General features: G+C 40.5%; 2 protein-coding genes across 5 annotated transcripts in view; one reads left to right on the top strand and one right to left on the bottom strand.

The window, feature by feature from the left end:
* The window catches only part of LOC102195400 (protein EFR3 homolog B), a 28,855-nt gene extending 20,861 nt beyond the window's left edge, over positions 1-7,994 (top strand). For 3 of the 4 annotated variants that reach the window (XM_005734417.2, XM_005734415.2, XM_005734418.2), the window contains 17 exons: positions 45-179; positions 1,195-1,273; positions 1,744-1,879; positions 1,969-2,130; positions 3,263-3,374; positions 3,454-3,505; positions 3,838-4,010; positions 4,122-4,197; positions 4,384-4,545; positions 4,830-4,961; positions 5,039-5,106; positions 5,215-5,342; positions 5,984-6,075; positions 6,168-6,216; positions 6,420-6,526; positions 6,649-6,698; positions 6,830-7,994. In XM_005734417.2, coding sequence (XP_005734474.1) covers positions 45-179; positions 1,195-1,273; positions 1,744-1,879; positions 1,969-2,130; positions 3,263-3,374; positions 3,454-3,505; positions 3,838-4,010; positions 4,122-4,197; positions 4,384-4,545; positions 4,830-4,961; positions 5,039-5,106; positions 5,215-5,342; positions 5,984-6,075; positions 6,168-6,216; positions 6,420-6,526; positions 6,649-6,698; positions 6,830-6,935 — 1,819 coding nt within the window. In that variant the 3' untranslated portion in view covers positions 6,936-7,994. The remainder of the gene's footprint in view (positions 1-44; positions 180-1,194; positions 1,274-1,743; positions 1,880-1,968; positions 2,131-3,262; positions 3,375-3,453; positions 3,506-3,837; positions 4,011-4,121; positions 4,198-4,383; positions 4,546-4,829; positions 4,962-5,038; positions 5,107-5,214; positions 5,343-5,983; positions 6,076-6,167; positions 6,217-6,419; positions 6,527-6,648; positions 6,699-6,829) is intronic. The other variant, XM_005734416.1, reaches the window with a different exon arrangement.
* A 2,591-nt stretch (positions 7,995-10,585) lies between these two features.
* LOC102195116 (pro-opiomelanocortin-like) lies at positions 10,586-15,510 on the bottom strand. The gene is made up of 3 exons (XM_005734414.2): positions 15,255-15,510; positions 12,451-12,612; positions 10,586-11,771 (listed from the first exon to the last, which is right to left on the bottom strand). The coding sequence occupies exons 2-3, from the start codon at positions 12,568-12,570 to the stop codon at positions 11,079-11,081; spliced, it is 813 nt and encodes a 270-aa protein (XP_005734471.2). The 5' UTR covers positions 12,571-12,612; positions 15,255-15,510; the 3' UTR covers positions 10,586-11,078.
* Between the last annotated feature and the right edge of the window lie 422 nt (positions 15,511-15,932).

The raw sequence follows: 15,932 nt of genomic DNA, 5'->3' as shown, positions 1-15,932 counted from the left end.
CTCCTCTCCTTTTCTGCTTCCTCACCCTCATCGCTCCCTGCCAGCCGCTCTCCCTCTCCGCTGCAGGCATCAGAGAAGGAGAAGGAAAGCCCGGTGGAGCTGACGGAGCGCTGCTTCAGGGAGCTGCTTGGACGAGCCGCCTATGGCAACATCAAGAATGCCGTCACGCCCGTGCTGATGTGAGACAACCAAACAGTCGTATTCATAAGAAATAGCCTCTGTTTGTGATGTGTTCCTGCATGCGGTCGTGTGGTTTGTTTGTTTTTTTGAAACATAGTGAGTAAACTTGAAGACAACGCTGCATGTCAGGCGCATCTTAATCTTTACACTAATGGGCGCGTGGGGCTGTGACAAGGTCAATGCAAGGTTATGGAGTTGTTCTTGAATTGTGACTGCATGGTTTGCAGATGGGACATTTAAATTCTATATTACTGCATTTATTTTTGCAAGACGTGATCTTATTTAAGTTTTTCTTTTTTGTTCTACCAATACATTTCTGATTTTTTTTTTTTGTATTTGAATTTATCCATCTTGGTTGTTCCTCCTGAAATTAAGTATTTTATCTGTCTTAGCCTTTTCCTGTCCCCACATTTGCCCATGTGCGGGGGCTGTGCAGGGGTGTTTTGGAAGTTGTGGCTGACCTTTTAGTTGGCAGGTACATAAGTTAATAGATTGGATATAACAGTATGAATATTTCAGGCCCTTGCAAATAGAGGTAAATGTTGACTACATTATGGGTTTTAAAAATGCCCAGTTTTAGGTACTTTGTAGTGCCTCAATGCCTTTTTCTTCATTTCTGTTCCCATGTCCTACACACATTTTCCTTGCACACTTATATTTTACATTTATATTGTTAAGCAAATCCGTTTTAAATTATCTGTCAATTTTAGTCTCAGCAGTCGTGTGCTCAGCTTAATTGCACATTTTCCACGTTCTATCAATGTCAGATTGAGAGAATGTTTTTAAGTATTTAATTACTTACTGTAAAGCAAACTGTATGTCATAGTAAGTATTTATCTGTGCACTACTAACTCCTATTTTCAGTTTTACATTCATTCTTAAACCCAGACATGATGTATGCTGTCTGGACTAAATGCGGTCTTTATGCCTTACTGCTCTCCATCATCCCTACTGCTGTGTTATTACATCCTGTGTATCCAACCTGTTTCTCTTCCTCTGTTCATAACCCCACAGGCACTTAGATAACCACTCTCTATGGGAGGGAAAGACCTTTGCAGTGCGTTGCTTCAAGATCATAATGTACTCCATTCAGGTGAGTGATACACTGCCATGATATCCTTCACAGCCTTACCCTTGCCTCTTTTCTCTGTCTCACACTCTGCTGACTTCATTACTAGGTTGAAATGGAATATGGAAAACTTTTGTATGAATTTTTGACCACCATGTTTTGTTTTTTTATCTTTGCAAGTGGTTATTGCACATTTTAGTGGTGCAAAGAAGAAATGTGCTTCAATATTCATGAAGTTCTCACTGATTTCAATTTGGGCTTCAGCCTATTTGCTCACAGCTGTGGTTCATTTTGGGCCTGAATGAAAAATGCAAAAGGAATAATGCACTTTATCACCAATATCCAGTTTTTAGTTTGCCATTTAATTAAGCGTATTACTTCAATACAACAGTTTTCTGTCACTTTCTCTCTCACTCTTTTTTTTCTTTTCTGTATTTTTCTTTTTTTCAAGACAGGTCAATAATTTCCTCGGTTTTTTGTTGTTTTTCTTTCAGTCCCAGCACTCACACTTGGTAATCCAGCAACTTCTCGGTCACCTGGATGCGAACAGCAAGAATTCAGCCACGGTGCGAGCTGGGATAGTGGAAGTCTTGCTGGAAGCAGCTGCCATTGCAGCCAGTGGTTCTGTAGGTAAGTTGCAATCCTCCAAGGTCATGTCAAGTCATAAACACATAGAGATGTGAATGTTTCTTTTTAAACTATAAACTGTGTATTTGCAGGTCCCACAGTGCTAGAGGTGTTCAACACCCTGCTGCGGCAACTTCGTCTGAGTGTAGACTACGAGCTAACCGGCTCATATGACGGCAGCACCAACATCGGCACTAAGATCATCAAAGCTCACGAGGAGAGGCAGCTGCAGGAGGCTGTAATCAGGACCATTGGTGAGTCTGAGTGCTTTGTATTTGTTAGTGAGGGAGTGTTTAGTAGATGTATGTGCAAGTAGTAATTGTTATTACTAGGTATGTGTGTGACTATATGTGTGTGGATTGCTGCAGATGCTATTTGGCAACAGAATATTAGTTGGTTATATTATTATTCAACTAGTATGTTCCCATGCTCCAGCATGGTTTGGCCTGTTTTTGCTGTTAGTAAATGATAGGATGCTTTTATAATGCGTTGTGTGTAGGTGCATTAAAGCAAAAAAACAAAAAAATCACAGCTCATTTTAGCCTGTGGTTGCATGGTTGCCAGGCAACCTTATAGCGTCATAATATATCACGCATAGTTTCTGGATATAAATGTTACTGCTGTAAAATAAAAATGATGTAATACTTTTAGAAGTTGTTACAGGAGCATAAATGCTAAGAACAGGTCATTTTAGCCCATTGGTAGGTGGTTGGTTGGTAGGTAGAAAATATCTGGTATACATAAGAACCTTCACGGGCCTGAAATATATCTGTAAGCTGACCCTAGCACTGCTGACATTAGCAAACAATCAATCAACAATCAAAATACTTTAATAATCCCTAAGAAAAGTATGTAAAGATATCCACATGATTGAAAAGAAAGCTATTAAAACAGGCGAACACTCTTAAGTACAAAGTAAAGGACAAAGAAATAAGTAAGAAAAAAATTAAAGTAAAGAGAACAAACAGGAGCAACTGAAACAGGCTGCATGCTGGTTGATGCATGCTCACTGAGTTTCAAATAATCTGATATTGTGTGCATGGATTGTTCTGGTTGGCTACACATTTCAGTGACATGTAGAGTGCTTCTCAATTATTGGAGTGACTAACAGTTTCAAATTGTGTTTAAATTACCTACATAATATTTGTGTAGGCAGTGTTTAATGTCGCCTATTTAATTCAACTCACTTTGATCTCTTCTGAGTGTTTTCCTATATCCAGGCTACTCCACTAGTCTTGTTCTTTTTCTCCTGTTTAAACAAATAGTACCGTAAATGAGTCCCTTGGAGGATTCCTAATTACTAATATAGATTTTTTTCTCTTCTTTTTTCTTTTGTTGAACATTTTATTTCATTTGGTACAAACTGTCTGGTTCTGTCCCTTTCAGGTTCATTTGCCAACACTCTACCAACTTACCAGAGATCAGAGGTCATGCTCTTCATTATGGGAAAGATCCCTGTTCCTGGAATTCACCTTACTTTGCCCTCCTCGGACTCTGGGTAAGTTGACTCAAACAGTATTCACCTGTATGTTGGTAAACTTAAGGGCACAGTCTTTATTGGCTGTTTGTAATTCCAGGCCTGAGGGTACCAGGATGATTCAGGTTATGTTACTCAAGTCCTTGGTCCAGGTAAGTTATCATTTCTCAATGATTTAATTTTTAAGAAACTTGTGGATCTTCATGAATTTATAAAGACTGACACGAAATGCGTATTCCTATCAAACCGCATGATTGTAAAATCAGTGGCCTTGTTAGGCTTTATGGGCAAGTTCTTGATCTTTGCTAATGAAAGTCTCAGAAGTGTCACTTAAACTAAGATAGTTTGCGACACTGTCGCAGCATAAGAGTCTCTCAAGTTATTGCTAACTTGGGAAATTATAACCACACTGCAGTTACCTTGATGTTCCAGTGCATGTTCAGTTTTGTAAACTATGTGTGGGATTTGATCATCCCCCTCGTAGGTAACTGCAGGTTTCCAGACTACCAACATGCTGACAGCGCTGCCCAGCTCTTTCTTGGAGCCCCTGCTGTCCTTCTCTCTAACCGAGGATCCAGAAGTCCGTCTGTTGGTGCTGCAAATCCTCCTCAGTCTCATTGACAGGCATGAAAACAGGCCCAAGTTTGCCAATATGAGGTGTGTGATTGTTTTTGCAGGAAGATTGAAGGGCTGAAGTGTTTTTATACTTCCCTTATAAACCCATACTTCAGTTACAGTTTGTGTCTCTTTGGTCTTTTTTCTGTGTAGCAGCATCTCGGACATCTCTGTGCTGAAGCTCAAAGTTGACAAGTGCTCCAGGCAGGACAATTTATTCATGAAGAAGGTAATTTTTTAAATTTATTTAGTTGACAACCTGTTCCGCCTGCTGAACAACATCCCTGTGAATTATGTAAATTCACATAAACATTAAATATTTATTTTAAAATAATTTTGACAATAAATCTTTACACCAATGTATCTGCACTAGACATTTCGAGTTCCATTTACCCTGCGCTTCATCCATTCACAGCATGGCCAGCAGCTATATCGCCACATCTACCTGGGCTGCAAGGAGGAGAGCAGTGGCCGGGAGCACTACGAGACCCTCTTTGCCCTGTTAGGTCTTCTCAGTGTAGAGCTGGCCAATGAAGAGGTGGTGGTGGACCTGATTCGCCTCGCACTTGCCTTGCAGGTATAAATGTAGAGTTTTAAGTAGCCTGTTTATTCCCCGAGCTGCATTTATCTACTACATTTGTACTACAAGATGAAAAATATCCTAATCGCGGCTTAGAAAACGTCAGTTTCACATGTATCATTTCACAAATGACACTGACCATCAGCTGTAACACTGGGACAGTGTCATAGCTGATGGTTTAAAATCAAAAACAAATAAAACGACCAAACATTACAAGATGAGAACAAATCCTTCTGAGGTAGGGTGTTTCACAGTGCGGTGTCTCTCGGTTTCCTTTCCAGGATCTGGCTCTGTCCACCGACGAGGCTCTGCCTGTTTATAACCGCTGTGCTGTTCATGCCCTTGTCGCCGCCTACCTCAACCTCATTTGCCAGCTCACCACCGTCCCAGCCTTCTGCCAGCACATTCACGAGGTGTGTGTCTGAGCCTCTTTGCGTGTCTGTGTTTTAATGCTAACTGTTTGTTTATCCCCTGACTCTCTGCCTTTCAGGTAATTGAGGTGAGACAGAAAGAGAGTCCTTACCTTTTGCCCGAGGCCGTCTTTGTTGACAGTCCAAAGTATGTACCAGCGGTGTACTGCAACCCGCAAGTGTTTAATTTGATATTCAGATACACAGTAATAATGTTAAATTCCTGCTTTTGAATGCAGTTTATTTTTCTTCCTAGATTGCATTCTTCACTGGACAAAGTAGAAGGAAGTGTTTTGTTCCTCCAGTCAAAGATCACAGAGAGCCTTGGAGGAAGTGGTTATAATACAGAGAGACTCGCCACACCTTATGTCCCTCAGTATACTGGTAAGGAGTCTAAAACTAGTCGTTCGGATGCAAAGGTCTTAATTTCTCTGTTTTTTTTGTTTTTTTTGTTGTTGTTTATATTTCCTCTTTTTGTCATGTCACTGTGCCAGCAGCAGCTGAGATTGTGAACATTTTGTTTTCAGGTTGATGATGAATTATCTTTCCATTTGTTCATCCCTTCTATTCTTGAGAAAATTGCTTTAAAATTTGGTTGTCAAAGTTTTCCGCTTGGAGTTGAAGATGGACCCAATACATTCTGGTGGTTCCCGAGGATCACTGTGACCTCACAAAAAGAGGTTTTTAGCCATAACTCATGAATTCATATAACAATTATTAGAAACATTCACAAAGATGTCTTGTAGGAAAAGTGATGAAGTCATGACATTTTTTATTCTAAAGGTCAGCCTTACTATAATATAATACTCTTCTATTATTTAAGAAAAGGGGAGATTGTTACCATATTTCATATTTGGTCAGATGGTCTGAGTTGGTGCCATCAATCCTTTGTACCCACCTTGAAGCTGTATTAACACTGTGCAGAGTATGGACAGCATGACTCGGGCGGTTTGCAGAGGCATATGAACATGGGGTGAAAAAAGTTATTGAAAAAACTCAATAAAGTTTCTGCACTCTGCTTCCAGATGAGGACCGTCTGTCCAAGAGAAAGAGCATCGGTGAGACCATCTCACTTCAGGTGGAGGTTGAGTCCCGAAATAGCCCAGAGAAGGAAGAGGTGAAAAAAAAGACTTCACAACCTTGTACCCTGTACCCTCAAATGTACCCTGTACAAAGATGTTTAACATAGATTCTTGTTCTGGTCTCCAGAGGACTCCAGCAGAGGAGATCACATTTGAAACCCTGAAAAATGCCATTGGTAAATCCACTCTCTTCATTTGCAAAGCCCTTTTTATTAGTTTACAATGATGGATTGATGTTCTAAATGTTGACGTAATTTACCAAAGCATGACAGCAGGGAACAAATACAAACTACTTTTGTATAAAGTGTCCGTGAACTTTGCCTTGATGTTTTCACTTTGAGGCACACGCTACATTATATTGCTTTTTGTCTCCCTCTAGTGGACAGTGTGGGTATGGAGGAGCAGGAGAGGGAGCGGAGGAGACAAGTGGTGGAGAAGTTCCAGAAGGCCCCCTTTGAGGAGATAGCTGCCCACTGTGGTGCCAGGGTATAGACCCCCTACCCTGTTGAAAAATAAAATAAAAACTGCTTATGTGTGGGTTTTTTTTTAGTTTTTTTTTAAAAGAAGGTCTTAAATGTATTGTTTTTGATGTCTTCTGTCCCTTATAGGCCACACAACTGCAGAGCAAACTAAATCAAATCTTTGAGATCACAATCAGGTAAGGGACAGAGCTTTGGGATGGGAGTAGTCAATAATAATATGGATGGCAGTCATTCTGACTAACAGGAGAATACCTGCATTTTTATGTTTTGGAACTAACAGCTTTATTTTCTTCCTCTTTCTGTTCAGACCCCCTCCCAGCCCATCTGGAACCATTTCATCAGGTTACGGCCAAAGCCAGAGTCGATCTGTACCCATTTACGAGATGAAGTTTCCTGATCTATGTGTTTACTAAACCACAAAGTCTTCAGCAACGTAAGCGTACAGTAGAGCCTTCAAGGACAGAGAAAAGATTTGAAAGGGCAACCGATCCTCACTGTAAAATCGTCTTGACCGTGGAATCAAACAGCCACAGTGCACGTGGGACAAACTCAGCTGTAACTAAAGAACACCTCTTAGCTGTCTGAGATTTTATTTTAGCCTCTGATTGCAACAAAAACAAGCTCACCAGTGTCTATATTGAGCAGGAAAACAAACGTATTTCACTCACTTCTACTGCATCAGTTACTCATCCCTAGAGACTGGTTAGGGACCCCTGGCAGCCAGCGGCCTATTGGGAATGATATGCAATCCCCGATCGGTTGGCGAGTGGTTGCTGGAAATTGATGGCACTTGCCTGGTGAAATTGGTTGCAAAGTTCACCTTCAAATAAAAGTTGTGCCTAATTGCTGAAGCCAACATGTCTCAAAAGGTGCAGCTTTTACTTTGAAGACAATTTCATAGCTGCTCAGTAAGTAGTTGGCGAGTGTTTGCAGTTAAGCTGGTGTCTTCTGTGCAAACTAAAGACAACCTCCTGCATCTGCCACCAACTACTTGCTGGCAGTTTTCTGGCATATTCATGTCTCCAGGTGGTCTCAAGATGGTCTCCAGGTGGTCTCCAACCAGTCTCTAGGCCTGTGTGACTGGGGACTGGGATGTCTGTAGAAACTCCACTGGTTGGATTTTCAAATTAGAAATTGTCAAGAACTGTGAGGGGAAAACTTGACCGACTGGATGTTATTTATTGTCTTGAGAATGAGTTGAGTAGTCGCATGCCTGCGACTGGAAACTTTTTGATAGCACTATTATTCTTGTGCATTTTTTTAAAAACTTGTTTGTCCCTTCCAGGGTGCCATACTACCTTTGATCACAAAATTAGATTGCTAGACTGCTTATTAATATTATTATTTTTTATTTTTTTCAATTGTTTTGATGACCAGAAAGAGTGTTTGTGGAAACTGAAACATTTTAATTTACTTGATTGTATTTGTGTGTATGTCTGATTGTTGTATAGACATAAAGGTAATTATCCTCATCTCCCATGCCACTTAGCTGCTGAGCATCCATCTTTTAGGCTTTATTGTAGCTTGGTTTTGCCTTCTTAGTGTTACCCAGAAGTGCTTTTTCGCCTCTTTCTGTTTCTTTTACCTAAATATTAATCTATTTAGTTAAAACACATTGCACCAGTCATGACCACACTAAAGGATTTACAGCAATGTTTACCAGATCAAATGCTAAAAAAACATTTATTTTTCTCCCCTTTCCATATAAATGTGTACATACAGAGGAATATATAAATCTTTAAGCTGATGTACAGCATAAGGATGTTAATGTGCGTGTGTATATATACTGTATATTCTAATTTTAGACTGCCTCTGCACTGGTTGTGTTCATAGATAAAAGAGAAATCCACTTAGTATTCAGATAGACAATGTTAAAATCTCCAATAAGTAACCAGCAGCACATGAAATCCTAACATCTGAGCAGCCCACAGGAGAAATTTGCATCATCTCAAGGCCAGTATGTCACAGCGACTAATAAAGGGTTACCGAGGCAATGCTGGAAAAAGATCATTTTCAGCTTTACTCAAACAGGTTTCATTACCATAACCCTGACCTGCATTGTTACCATTTACATTCTCAGTCCTGCTGGAATGAGTTTGCACTATGATTTTTTTACTATACCGCAGCTTTTTCAGCTGCATGTCTCAGCAAGATTCAAAAACATCCAAAAGCCCAGTGTGTGTGCACAAACACACACACAGGTATAACAACAAGTATGATGGCAATAATTTGTCAAGAGTCTGGCTAACACGGTCCAACTGTAGGTAGCAGATCATGTTTGTGCGTTTTTGAATTGTGCCTGCTGTTGTTGTGGTGCTGTGATGGTTCAGTTTTGTGACATTTTTAAGAGACCGCCCCTCACTCTCTCTCCCTCTGTGCTGCTTCTGTGAGTGAACCGCACCCGTTCCAGCCGTTTTGCAACCATCTTGTTCAGGACAGAAGACGGTGTCTAGTTCATCCCTGTCATGAGCATTTCCACTGGCTCTTCTTTTGTTTTTTCTGTTTTTAAATGTCATGTCCTGTGTATATCCGTGTCAGCACATGCCAGTGTATGTGATCGTCTGTTCACGTTTACCCCTTTTTGATCAGTGCGCGAGTGAGCGTATTTATGTGTCTGTGCTAACGCTCGTACAGGTGTGTGCGTGTCTGTGTCATCATTACCGAAGACCAAGCTCTCCAGACGTAGTTTACAGTTCTGTCCAGTGACTCTTTCCACCACGTTAATGCAGAAAAAGCTACTTAAGAGCCGTGTGCAGCTGTCTAAACCTTCCAGTTACACCTTGTAAAATTGTGTTTTCAGCATCTTGAACTTGGCAGTGAAGACCTGTAAATCTATCAGTCCGCGTGTCGTCATTGCATCGCGTAATGTAATATTAACTGACGGTAATCCAAACTTACTTTTTGTCATTACATGTCTGGTTAATAGCTCTGTTTTACAATTTAGTGCTGTAGGTCAAATCTGTTCTGTGAACTTTGCACTTTAAAAACTGGAATACCTAGTGAGAAAGGCAGCTTTTACATGGAGAAAATGCCTTATGCGTGTCATACCTGACTTTGCATGCTAGTGGATGTTACCGTGTTGTAGAATAAATTTATCTCTAACCATGAAAAGTCTGTCTTCGTTTTAATTTGCCTGCTAATGGAAACTCTCTGAGACGAAGAAGGGGATCATCGTTTGGTAAAAACCACGTCGACTCATTAAATCCGTCACCACTGTTCACCGAGTCGCAGTGTTCAAAGTAATGTTTAATTCAATTACCTCCTGTTGAGGTCATCTGAGTACGTGATCCATCTCCCAGCACATGAGTAGCACATTTTTCCTATAGTGTAGCATTTTCAAGGATCTGAACTCACAAGCTCAAATTCACGTCACACTATTATGTATTCTGAGCCTGATGTCACAGTCGGCTATGAAATTAAACGATCTGAGAATTAAGAATTAATTAAGCAGCTGAAGCTCAGAGTAGTGCTGATTTTCTGTGGTTATGCTTCAGGTCCAGTGGGTGGCAGTCTAAGTCTGGCTGCATTTTCATTAAACTTATGCACAATCATTCATGGACTCTGTAAGTCCTTAAAAAATAAGAAATTATTTATCTCATTCTATTATAATGGTTTAATGAAAATGGTATGAAGGATTTCATGCATCCATACTGGTGACAGTGGAGCTGAATGAGTCTGGTAGAGAAGGTGCTCCACTGCTGTCCAGTAAAAGATACTCAAATCATTACCTCTGAATAAAGGATACTCCACCATACCCACAAGTTTAAAAGAAACTCAAACTCACCTTGTTGTTAAAAACGTTTAAATCCTTTTTCTTGTATTTTATCAGTCTTAATATTCAGAATTTTGTCCATTCCCCTTCCCCTAAATCCTCAGATTTGTCTAAAGACACAGTACTGGGTAAAAGTATTGAGTCACCCCTCGTGTCTTCATAGTTTATTTGTTTGTTTGTTTGTTTTTAAGTGACCTTGAGCAACATTTCTCAGGCGTTCAGATCTTATTTATTTATTTATTTATTTATTTATTATGTTTTCCTTGTTAGATTGGGTTCCAGTTAGTTCAATGCATTAAAAATGCCCTATAACGCAGTTTGACAGACATAACAACTCACACTTGATGAGAGCTCACAACTTGTCAGCTCTCATCAAGGTTTTGCTTAATAAATGACCTTAGGCAGAAGATTCCATGTATTATTTGCCACAAACAGGATCTTTAATATTCTTTTTTATTTACATAAAGACATGACTTTTTAAAAACTGTCTCAATAATTTATTTCCTTACAGTCACCTTTGACCTCGCTGTGACGGTCACTGTTCAGCTTGATTCTTCATAAAGTTAAGATGAGTATGCTCTCAGAATGCTTTGGATTCGAGGCCAAGAAGTTGAAGGCAGTCAGTGGGTGCGTCAGTGAAAGACATTCAATAACATGCTAAAAGATAGCAACGAGTTTGTGTAATTTAAAATTAAGACATGTGGTTACTAACATGCAATGGCTATTTGACTCTCTGAGCTATTCGCCTCCCCTGCTGAATCTTCCATTTATCCCATTATTCTCTTCACATCTTTAAAATGTTCCTGAAGAACTTGGCCAGCTGCCCCTGAGGTTTCTCCTCCCACGGCTTCATAAAGCCGCCGTTACGTTTGGATGCAGGTGGGCTGCCCCATCTGAAGTGACTCATCTTATAGGTCCTATCTTTCCTCTCCTGCAAGCTCAAGGGGTTTTGTGATTTGGAGCTGTCCCTGGCCCTCAGCAATCCCTGATTTTCATTACTTCCTCCATCAATGTCCCCCTCCGCTTCATCTTCGCTACTGCTCAGCTGTCTGCGAGCCTGAAAGGGAAAACGGCCCTCAGAGGAGCTTCCTCCTTCCAGAGAAGAGGCAAAGACTTTAACAGGTCGGCGTTTACGGCCCGAGGGCTTCCCCCAGCGGAAGTGCTCCATTGAATAGGAGCGTCTCTCGTCACTGCGGGCCTTCAGCTTTGGCTCTCGCATCTTAAGTCCTGCTGGTTTGCCCCAGCGGAAGTGCTCCATTCTGTAGGAGCGCCGCTCGTCGCTGCGGGCTTTCAGATCTGACTCGGATATTTTGTCATGGGAAGCCAGTGTGGCTAGAATAACTCTGAGTAAGAGGTCATCATCATAATCATCACCGCCACCATCACCAGCATCAGCATCACTGTCAACTTTCAGGGCCAATGCACTGAGCTCTGGGATTTCAGTCTGGATCACAGACATGCAGAGGTGAACACAGTCCTGTGTGGAAGAAATGGCAAAGATAATGTCATACAGAGCAGGAAGACTTTCCTGACCGCTGCTGGTGAAGTCATAAGACTTGGCATGATAGGAAAAAATCCCCAAAACCAACAACAAACAAACAAACAAACAAAAATCCCCTTTATTGCTTACGGGTGTTAAAAATTACAGATGGCTTTTCTAGGTTTTAAATTTAGTGTTGCATTGATAAAATAACTGCAGCTTGTTCTGTATCCAAACACACCCACTTAAGGCTATTATCACATGGACAACTCAAGAAACAAGAAACAAGAAATTACATTTAAGGACTGTGTTGACTCATCTTTTCAGCTTTCACATCAACTTATTTGTCAAAGAATGAATTTGTTCACTATCACCACAGATCTCCTGGCTTTGCCGGGGGAAAAGGAAGTAATGTTATATGCTCTGAGTTTTAAGTTTCCATTTTCTAAGTACTTCTAAGTACTCATCACCTTGACACTAACAAAAAAAAAGATTAGTGGAAGCGATAATTTTGATTAAAATGTAAGGTTTACTTACATTTAATTTGACCAGATTCCATTAAATATGTTTTACATTGCGCTTACGGATGAGATGAAAATGTGCAACATAGGGCTCCGATAAGTTTTCTTGGCCAGTGATGACGATCTAAAAGAAGAGGCAGGGCTGTTCGACCTACCAATATCCTCGCCTTGTTGCTCAGGTCCTTGCAGATGGAGTTGTCCCAGCATACTGACTCAAACCCGGGGATGCACACAAATGCCATCACCGCCACCAACAACCAGCACTGGCACACCATCTTCAGCCCGGTGCACAGGACACCAACTCGACTGGGGTGGAGCTGCAGAAGTGAAGCCACAGTGGGGAAAGCTTTGAGTCTCAGCAGACAAAAATATTCATTAGTCATCTTGAAATGTTATTTTGTGAAGAAATACAGTAGGTGTCTCTTAATAATTGCGCTTGCGTAACACTTTCCGCCCGTCCTTATGTAACGTGACGTGTTTGAACACTACCTTCGAAATAGCCAGAGAGCCGAGCTTTTGTAGCTGGTGTGTCATGAACTTAAACACGTGAACTTAAACAACAATGTTCTCTTTTTGGTGTTTGTTTATCAGAAGCACATGCATTTTATTTTGAAGGTGTCAAACATGTGGCAGTATTTTTATTTTTATTTTTCAAAGGATGAACCTTCAGCACTGAGGACTGTGTCAAAATGATCAGCAGGACTGATGAGGTTCAAAACAGAGGAGGGACAGGGCAGGGTCTTTTGTTCCTTTGATGGGTTAATTTCATGTGAGATTTAGACTGAAAATATATGAAGATAATAGATTTGAAGATTTTTTTAAATGATGATTTAATTTACCTACACCTAAGGCCCTGTATGAAAAAGTAATTGCCCCTAATCTTACTAACTGGTGTAACACCCTTGGCAGCAAGCGAAGCATGAACTAGCAACGAGCCTTTCACGTCACTGTGGAGGAATTTTGGTCCACTCTTCTTTGCAGAATTGTTTTAAATCAGACACATTAGAGGGTTTGCCTGAACAGTCTTTTTAAAGTCATGCCAAAGCATCTTAGTCTGATTTAAGTCCAGGCGCCGACTAGGCCACCCCCAAACCCTTCCTTTAGGTTTTTTTCAGAGGTGGACTTGCTTGGACTTGTGGTTGGGTTTCAAGACATGAACTGATGGCCTGACATTCACCTTCAGGATTTTATGTTCGGGAAGCAGAATTCATGGTTCTATCAATTTTCCAGATCCCGAAGCAGCAAAAACCATCACGCTACCACCACCATGTTTGTCTGTTGATATGATTTTCTTTTTATTTAATGTTGTGTTAGTTTTACATCGCACATAACGGGACTCTAAACCTTCCAAAAAAAAAAAAAAGCATTTTCAGTCCACAAAATATTTTCCCAGAATTCTTTGGGATCACAATGCATTTTTATATTAATGTGGGTTATATTTGTCCAATATTAAAAAAATATGTGATGTTGTGAAAGTGTGACAAATATGCAAAAACAAAAAACTGAATGAAAACAAAATCAGGCAGGGGGGCAAATACTTTTTCACAGCACTGTGCTCTGTGTGCAGAGAGCAACCAGCTGGGATCCTGATGTCACTGTCTACCGCTGCAAGGCTGTGTTATTCTACTGCCAATAAATTTAAGCTTCCTTTTTTGAAAACGCAAGGAGCTATGAAGCAACTTTTGTCTTTCAGCAGCAGGACTGCAATGTTTTTTTTCAGTCTTGACTAATTGAAGACAGATGTAGCTACTTTGACATCACCCAATGGGTTGTGGAGTTCTGCTTTGAAGCTTTCAGATGAACATTTTTTCTGTCATCATCTTAGTTTTGAAATCGGACGCAATAAATAAAAGTGGATTTGACCAAACTGCATGCTAAGACATTAGGGAGCTGTTTGTCTTTCTTTCTTTCTCTCAGCCTGTTGCAGCGTACAGACTATAACTAGGTTGGGAGAATAGAGAGAACAGTATTGCTGCTTGTGTTCAGGGACAGCCAAAGGAACTGTTAATAATTCTGATAAAGGACTTCCTTTCAGACATAAATTTCTAGCAGGGATTTCACAATAGACCCTAAAATACTTTCATTTTCTGAGCTCAGAGTTGTTTTCTTGCCTGGAAACCAAGCAGGAAAAAATGAATCTAATTGTCTCAATAAAACTTAACAGAAATACACAACAATGACAACAATAAGTACTTTTTGAAGTGTGCTACTTAATTGAATATGAACAATTTGGTTATTGAAGTCATGAGGATGAATATCCTCTCATGCTTCTTATTGCGTTTTCTCTTTTCTATACTCTCCTATTTCCAATCAGTCTCGAGGACAGCTTTCTTATTATAAAAAGGTAATATCTATAATATGAAACTGAAGTGCAGTATATAAACCCCATGTTCACTGCTTTTGGTTAAATCCGACACACTGCCAGTCATCTGATGCTTCACAGATGTTGAGAAAAATCCTGTCTCACTTGTCAAACTTTTCCCTGGGCGTGTTAACCGTTTAAAGATGTAAACAATCTTTTTTCTTTTCTTTGCCGGGGTATTGGATTTTTCTGGCTTCCTCCTTCACTATTCTAAAGAGTGAGTCCTCGGTGAGCCATTGTCTTTGCGAGTCTGGCAGAGACTCGTCTTCCTACTGAATGACTCACAGCTGAGCTGTGCTCTCCACGGACAGACTCCGATAAAAGAGGCATGAGCGCTGCAATCAAAATAAATGCAAAATTGTACGTGTGAAATGATTTCTACTGTTTTGTAAGTTAGATCACCTTTTGTTTACATTAAAGGAAAGCTGAATTCATCATAACTGTGTATCCTTTGCTGCAAGCACATCATATAAAATAGTAGAAATTCCCAAATCCATGAATAACGGAGTTTAGCAAATAAGTTAATTTGAGCTCATCCAACAAGTCACGCCAAACAAGCAAGTTTAAAAAAACTAATCATATAAATATATTTGTTACCTTTTTCAGATGCTTTCTCTCCTCTTGCTTTTGTCACTCCTTTTGTCCACAGATCCTCCAGACTGGTGACTCTAAACTGTGGTCCCTCTCCTCCTCTCCTGCTTTCTCTCTGCTCTTTGAGAAATGCTCAGTAGGAGAGGGTCTGCTGTTGCTTCCTTAAGGGAGGAAAGCTCTTTTTATAGACATGTGAAGTAAAGCGTCTCAAGGCCTCGGGGTGTGATTGAGGTAAAGGGTCTCCTGCTCCTTCTCTTGATGGGGAGGAGTCGTGCATTCGTGGAGTTTTGCGTATGGTATGTTTAAAGGCTTCCCACACACTTTTTAATCAATAGCACGGCTGGCTTCATCAGCTGGGTGATGAGGCTGTGGTTAACTGGTTAACTTCCCCCCCTCTCTGTAATCCTCCTCTGATTGCGACACAGTCTTGAAACCCTATAAGTACCCTGCATTTCTTGAAAGCATGTTTACGTTATCGTATACTGATTAAAAAGAAACACAACTGCTGTTCATTAGCGGACCCATGTCCACGCTTTAAATCCCTCAAAGGTCAGCTCTAATCACTGACATCATTATCCTCTGAGCAACAGTGAAGGGTGCCAATCGATTTGACTGATTGGATCGTTTCTCTGTGGTTCTCGTTTTGACAAGGTGTGCATGTATCCCTGCGTGAAAACTTCATTA

The sequence above is a fragment of the Pundamilia nyererei genome, unplaced genomic scaffold, assembly GCF_000239375.1.
Source record: "Pundamilia nyererei isolate P.nyererei 1_Seehausen unplaced genomic scaffold, PunNye1.0 scaffold00058, whole genome shotgun sequence".
Lineage (NCBI taxonomy): Eukaryota > Metazoa > Chordata > Actinopteri > Cichliformes > Cichlidae > Pundamilia > Pundamilia nyererei.
The sequence above is the reverse complement of the archived record's forward strand: the minus strand, read 5'-3'. Positions and strand labels throughout refer to the sequence as shown.